A 7,701-nucleotide genomic window follows, 5' to 3' on the forward strand; every position below is an offset into this window, starting at 1 on the left:
AGTTTCAGTTTGTTGGACAATCACAGCAATAAAAACTTCAGCTTAAGTGTTGTGAATGTGGTTTACATGCGTCTACACTTTGCAAGTGCTAATTGGGCAATGTCTGGGTCTTGTAAACAAGCAAAGCAAACATACTTTCCATTTGAGGTTTAGACAAGTGTGAGAACTTCATAAACATAAAGGTATTGCAAAAACACTGCACTTGTTTCACAGTTAAACCTCCACTGTAGGCAAAGGTGAGAGTCGTTGGTTGTCAAGTGCCAAAGCCAATGGAACATGTTTCTGGTTTTGGTTTAGCACTTTAGTTTAGTTGAAAATAACAATGCATAGTGTCATTTTTTTTTTTTTTACTTAACAAATTGCCTAGTATGTATTAATATATACAAAACTAAAAATGAATACATATATAAACATACACAAACAAATATATTTATCATAATGAAGCAACTTCAAACCCTTTTTCATAAATGTCTGGTCGGTCCAAGTTGCCATATGCGTTTCAAATTCTGTTTTTTTTATTTTTTTATATTAAATGCGATTTATGTAAAACTAATTGTGATTATGTATTGTAAAACTAATGTTCTTCCATTAAGAAAAAATTCTGCCACTCATTTGCAAACACATTTTTTAAATTTCTGATTCCTATTTGAATACCAAAATACTTACAGATGTTTTGTCAATATAAAGCATTAAAAAAAGCCTAACAGACAGACTCTTCACACTTACATTTTGTAAAAAAAAAAATAAAAAAAATTTAATTGCAACCAGACACAGCTTAAGACAGCTATTTCAAAAAGAAGTAGACCAGCTAGTAAATATAAAAGTTTTTGATGCCACCGACCGACCTCGAAATATAACAATTCTCTTACGAGAACCACAAAATACAAAGGCAGGTATACGTATTTTCATGTATAAAACATTCATACAGTATTTATACAATAAAAAGTGTCTATTTAATAGAAAGTAAATATTTTCCAGGTAATATTTGTAACACATTATTAGAGTACTTTTAGATACACACATATAAATAGCTGTCACTTCAATAAAATAATTGTGATTAAAGACTTCCAACAAGTCTTTAAAAAGCAGAATGAAATATTAATACTATCAAATCTAGTCAAGTTTAACTTATTTATTTTACATTTGTAACAGTATTTTTTTCTGAACTTTCCTCAGAGTTTCAGAGTTGAACATCAAGAAAAAGTGATCAAAATAAGTACAAGTATATATAAGTATATCAGTCATACTCATGTGTTCATAACTTCGGCAGGTTTAGAGCAGCATAGGTGCTGTTGATTTGGCTGGAACGAATATTTTTACGCAGCTTGGAAAAGTCCACCGTGGCATACTGAAAGATCAATATTAGTATTTTCAGCTGCAGTTGAACAAATATATATCAACATAAAGTGTTATAGAACGCTATTGTACAGCTCACTAATTATCAAGACAGACATTATTTTAGTAATAAGAATGGTTTCATATTTTCTTACATGTAATTGGTCCTGATGTGGTTCCATAACTTGCATCTGCTGCAGATCAGTGTTGAGTTGTGATTGTTCTGCAGACCGTCTGTTTCCAACAACAAAAACTTTTACTAGTCCTAAAAATGGAACAGTGTTTCAGATTCAATATTTGTATTTATCACATAAATGGTAAATACAAAAGTCAAAAGCCGAAATGAAGAATATTTACATATTTAATTAACTTCACCTGCCTGTGGAGAAAATAATGATATAAATATTTTTACAGATGGCTAAAAATATCTCACCGATCAGTACAATGAGCAAAAGCCCGTTCATCAAAGCAGATATGATTATAATAATCTCCCATTGTGTCTGATTCTGATCAATAAACTCCAACGCTGTATGATTGTGACACTCAGTTAGTTGAGTTGATTCTGTAATGAAAGTGTCCACAGTCTGTTACTGTTAGTGCAGTGGCTACAGATTTGTAGCACTGAAGATATTGATAATATATGTAATTTATGAAATTTTTTTGTTTTTTTTTAAAATAAGTAGCGATTAGTAAGAATGTAAGCACTGATCAGTGATATGTTTTGATCACTGAATGAACAAATAGACTCACCATTGAAGTATAGTCTGGTGCTGTTGCTGAGTTTTGGAGGTGTGCGTGTGTTCATACAGTAATAAACTCCTAATTCATCAGCAGTCACATTATTAATAACAAGACGATGTTTAAACTGCACTGAATATTTGTTTCTGAATGTTTTGTTAAAGTAAAAAGGTGATATTGGTGTTGAGAATGATCGTAGAATCACTGTCGGAGGATCTGATGTTTTCAGTAAAATCCAATAAACATCATTTTCATCAAGATCACAGTTTATGGTCACATTTGCTCCCAAATCAGTTAATAGATCTGAAACTGCAGCTTGACAACACATTAATACATCTGAAAGATAAAAAATAAAGAAGATTACCATTTAAAACCCCTTTGACACATTACACCAAACTATTTATAATTTTAATAATTTTATAAAGTATGTAAATATATTGATATCATGTAATAAACTCACAGAGCTGAAGCGGAATGATCTTCATGTTGTTGCTGTGAGTAAAAAACATATGAAATCTGCTTTCCTCCACACAACATTGAAGATGAATCTACTGCAGCTATACAGCAAAGACAGGAAGACAAAAAAAAAACCTTCCCACATCAAGAGGAAGTCAAAGTCAAATTTGCTCTGACCACAACACTTAATTCCCTCTCACCATCATCACTTCATTAAGTTAAGCATGTTTGATATTTGATCACGTTACAGTTTTTCTCAGTCACTTTTTCTTATTCCGATTCATATTTCTCAGGTCACAACTGAAATTCTCATCTACTTGCTCAACTTTCACATCATCTAGTCACTTATGCACATCATAAAAGCAATTGCATGTTCTTTTTTTAACAAATTCCCAATGCTTTGGAACATGCTTGCAACTATGTTCATTTGCTGCACTGTAATTCCCGATACAGTTCTGCCTAATGTCACGTCCTGTCAGTCACCTACGTTGGTCATGTGTGTTAGGAGGGTGCTGTCTCATGCTGCATGGTTTGTCTTTTATTTTTGATCACATGGCGGGTGTTCTTTGTCCCCATTCCATCTGCTTATGTGTTGTGTTTTGTTTTGAGTGTATGGATTTTGGTCTTGTTCATTGTGAGCACATGGTCTGGGGGTTTGTTCCCTCCATGTGCTCTTGTCTAGTCTCATGTGTTTTTTGTTGAGTGCCTGGCTTGTGTTTGTGTTCATTAGCCGTGTGCTCTTGTATTGTTATGGTTGTTGTCAATGTATGGATTCCGTCGTGTTTGTTTGTTTGTGCCATGTGTTCTCCTGTCTATCCCGACCCCACCACTTTATCTCATTAATAATTAATTAAGCTTATTCACCTATGGGGTGTTTCCCGTGTTTACCTTTCTAATTTTGTAATGTTTTTCCCCTATGTGCTGTAAAATAATCTTGTTTTTGTTTCTGTATCAGAATGAAATTGTTACTGTTGTTACCAGGGGCGCCGCTAGCAATTTTGGGCCCTATAAAAGAAAATGAGGTTGGGCCCCCTAGCGCACCCATTCCACACCAAAATCTTTGTCTGCAATTTGACCTATTATTTTTGCTATTGCTTTTGACCACCAAGTATCAGTATTTAGTCAGAGGCAGGGCTGCGGTGGGGGATTTTAAGCAAAATCAGCCCAAACAGATGAACATACAAATGAATGAAGACAGAGTTATTTGCAAACAAATATATATTTGTGCTTTTGTGATTTTAGCTCAATATTTTTTTTTATATTTGTATTGTTAAAATATTAATTTGACTAAATATTAACCTCTAAATTATGCACCATTTATCATCTGCAATATCAGGGTGTAACCTCTAGATGGCTGTATAGCCCTATAAATACATATAAACCATTGGCTGCAGAGTGAGAACTTAAGACATAAAGCATGTTCCTTGTACCAAGTTATTCATTGATATATTTTCAGACATTGTTAAAAACTACATTTAGTAAAAGTTGAAATTTAAATGTTGATTTGAAGTGTCAGTTCATCCCGTTTCAAAAATCTGCATCGCAATCAGCAACTTGTAAATTGAGATTCCAGTAGCTTTACTGGCATGGTAAAAAGGCTTTAAAAAGCATTGACAGCACTTCGAACCAATGGTGTTGAACATTATCAAATTTAGAGGCTACAATTCATAGCTTTTAGTCACGTGACTGGCTCGAAGACCTGGCAGGCAAAACATCTATAGAATTGCAGCACAAGCCATCTCTAATTTGACCGTTTACCATTCGATCTCACTCAGTGACTCTAGGCTATGTAGGACAGGACGGAACCATGCAGTGAATGGGGGGGTGTAGGTGCAGAAATAAGACGTAATTTAGTTATATTTGTAACTCTTTGGTAGATACATTTATAATTTTTATTGCATTACTACTAGTACTGTTACTGCTAATAAAACAGATCTCTGGGGGATGACAGCGGTGAGAAAACAGCAGTTAAAGCATCTGATCATAGCAATATTGATATTTTTGCAGAAGCTTCAATTCAGTCAAAGTCCCATCACATGTATTTACAGTATAGCCAATACCACTTTATACAACAGATTGCTTGAAAGCAAGCAGCTTCACAGTATTAAAAAGAGTCACTTGAATTAGAAGTACAACATCAGTTTCTAAAGCAGCTCTCCAGTGTGTTTGTATTTGCTGAACAGAAGAAAAAAACAACAACGAAGACTTCCTCATCAAAGAAGGTGGAGTCTCAAAACCACACCTACATATTATGTAAATGGCATGGACCAATAGTTATTTGAAGGTGTTTACCAGCTTCGGCAAGCTGTTTTAGTGATAAGGGCTATATCCAAAAGTTGAAAAATGCTGCCTTCGGTGGATGCATTCCAAGGTAGGAAGGCATCAAGCCACGTCCGAATCCAGTGTTAGTTTCCCTTCCAGTCTAGTGATATACCATTACATGATCGATTTATTAAGGAAGCATAAGTGTATGCTTTGCTGCCTATGATATACCACAATCCTGCATGTTCTACTTTCAGTTATAAAAAATAAAAATGCCACCTGAAAGTTGCGGTTGGTGATCATTTTATTTGTAAATGTAGGTTTTGCCCAACTTTTTCCACCTTTACTTTATATGTCATTTCTAGCGAGAACTCCTCTCGTCTCGCCCTGTTCGGATACTGATTACCCCTCGCCTGGACCATCGCCTGTGTTTGGATTAACCCTTTGGATTACCCTGTTTGGACATTGTTCGCCGAAGATCGACCACGCCTGTTTACTGGACTATTCTTGTGTCTTGCCCTCAACATATCTGTTGCCATTGTCTGACCCTTGCCTGTTTCTGACCACGCCTTTGAATAAAAGCTTTGCAAATGGATCCGCACGTCTCTCATCTCAGAGGTCGCTGACACTGGAGGAGCAACAGGCCTTACCAGTAGTTTGCACAAGAAAGAAACAATGAAAGCTGTCCTACAAATTCATGAAATGAGAGAAAATGAGTCTGTTCCAACTTTTTAACTTTCAGTTTGCCACTGTTCCTTCTATAAGGCAGCCTGAGATCTTTTTCTCCTGCGAAACATGAAATAGGCTATTATAGACATGACAGTTAATGCAAGTAATACAGTAAAAACACAGATCAATAGTTTTCTCCGATCTGACTGTGTTTTTGGTCCTTCGTTTTCTTGTTCAGTGGTTTTGTTTCCTTTTTCTGCTGTTGATTCTGCAAAAAAGCAAAAAAAAAAAGCCATTACTGCACTGTGATAAAGAACGGGTTGTTTTTAATTTTAAGCTTCAAATATAAATTAACTATTTTTGCTCACCCTTGACGATCAATTGTATAGTACGAAGTTCATCTGTGTGTGTGATGAAGCAGTTGAACTCTCCTTCATCAGTGTGAGTAAGATTTTGGAGTTTGAGGGAGAAGTTTCCTCTCTCATACTCCTCAGGGAAAGTTTCAGCTCTGTTCTTGTAACGTGGGTCCTGTTGTTCTACTGAAGCTTTACCTTTAATTAAATCATAAATAGTCTCACTATCTTTGTTTCTCCAAAGCACATTAATATCTTGAAGTTTAAGATCATGTTCAGCTGAAGAACACGGCAGAACAACAGAGTCGCCGATAAAACCCTCTACTGGGACCTGCAGACACACTGAAATCACACAAACTTTAATTGTAAACAAACAATCTGGAATCTGGCATTTATACACGATACATTAATTTATCATTCAATTTTAATTTAGGTGCTCACCTTTGTTAATCAGCACTACAAATGCACAGATGAAGCACCAACTGCAGAAACGGAAGAAAAAAAGTTCCTTTAACCTCCTTAATCTCAACTAGTAGATCATGACATTGGTAACAAACTTGTTTGAGATGAGCAGAACTGATCACTAGTGATTACTGTGATGTCAATACTCTTGCAAAAAAAAAGCATTATGGGAAGTGACTTCCAATAATAACACACATCAGCTTAGACCAATAGGTTTTTATATAACATCTTCATTATTAAACATAACCAAGACCAATTAAGTGGAATCATTCAATCTGAATGAATAGCCTTAGCTATTATGACAATTTTAATAATATAATAATATTAAACATTAAATGGGATTCCGGTTAACTGCATTTTATTTGCCACTTATTGTCAATAAACTGTCAAAATGCAACAATTCTTAGCTAAATTATCAAAATGTACAAATGACAACTAAATTTACAATTTCTCTTAATAATATACTGGATGTTGCATAATTATCCTGTAGATTGTGTAGAAACTGTAAATATGATTAGCAGTAAATGTAAATGTAAATTAGCAGTTGGTCATAAGAAAGCATCTTCATCCATCTTCCCATACTGATAAAATCTTTAATATGATAAATGCACTGCAAGACTCGGTCAATCAAATTACTATCAAATAAAAACAACTGCACATGCACCAGGACACAAAGGCAATACAACATGCTAATGCTAAATCAGAATAATAGTTTCAGCTATTTATCTGGGTATTAACCTGCAACGCGGTAGTTAATCAAATCGTGATCAATGCTTAATTATGTTGACAGGGGTTATTTATTAATGCTAGTTTAAGTAAGTAATAGAACAAACCAGGCCGAATGCAAATACGAGGGCGAACTTGATCACTTTTTGCTTGTAACGCGGCAGATCTGAAGTGAAATGTGTGGCAAGTACGGCTCGTTTTGTGAAAACAGAATTTCATTAAGGAATCACGAACATACCCGAAGATCATGGTGCCCCGATATAATTCATATATATATATATTACATAATATTACGAAATAAAACTTTGTCCAAAAAAAACTGAAATTGTGAGAAATTTTCTGTAGCGGAAGTCGTCATAGAACCACGGGGTTAAAAAAAATAAAAAATCTATTGCAGTGAACGGGAAACTACAGCAAATATTATTTGTTCCATCAGTTTGCTTCAACAACAACAAAATCACGATTGCGTTTTCATGAGTTTCCAAAAAAAATAAAACACACCATGGTCATTTAACCAACTTTTGGTGCTCTTGGCAGTGTGGGCAGGTGCCAAATCCTGCTGGAAAATGAAATCAGCATCTTCAAAAAGCTGGTCAGCAGTGATTTTGTTTTTTCTTTACTGTTTTGTTGCAGAATCAACAGCAGAAAAAGAAAACTAATCCACTGAACAAGAAAGCCAAGGAGAAGAAACCAGACCAGA

The 7,701-nt window shown here is 34.9% G+C and overlaps 1 protein-coding gene across 1 annotated transcript; it reads right to left on the reverse strand.

Moving 5' to 3' along the window:
- Positions 1-1,255: 1,255 nt before the first annotated feature.
- On the reverse strand, positions 1,256-2,558 carry LOC107749630 (uncharacterized). Its single transcript, XM_016564793.1, has 5 exons — positions 2,534-2,558; positions 2,086-2,409; positions 1,769-1,897; positions 1,491-1,600; positions 1,256-1,348 (listed from the first exon to the last, which is right to left on the reverse strand). Exons 1-5 carry the CDS (start codon positions 2,556-2,558, stop codon positions 1,256-1,258), a joined length of 681 nt encoding a protein of 226 aa, XP_016420279.1.
- Positions 2,559-7,701: the final 5,143 nt, after the last annotated feature.

The sequence above is a fragment of the Sinocyclocheilus rhinocerous genome, unplaced genomic scaffold, assembly GCF_001515625.1.
Source record: "Sinocyclocheilus rhinocerous isolate Xijiao unplaced genomic scaffold, SAMN03320098_v1.1 scaffold17114, whole genome shotgun sequence".
Taxonomy (NCBI): domain Eukaryota; kingdom Metazoa; phylum Chordata; class Actinopteri; order Cypriniformes; family Cyprinidae; genus Sinocyclocheilus; species Sinocyclocheilus rhinocerous.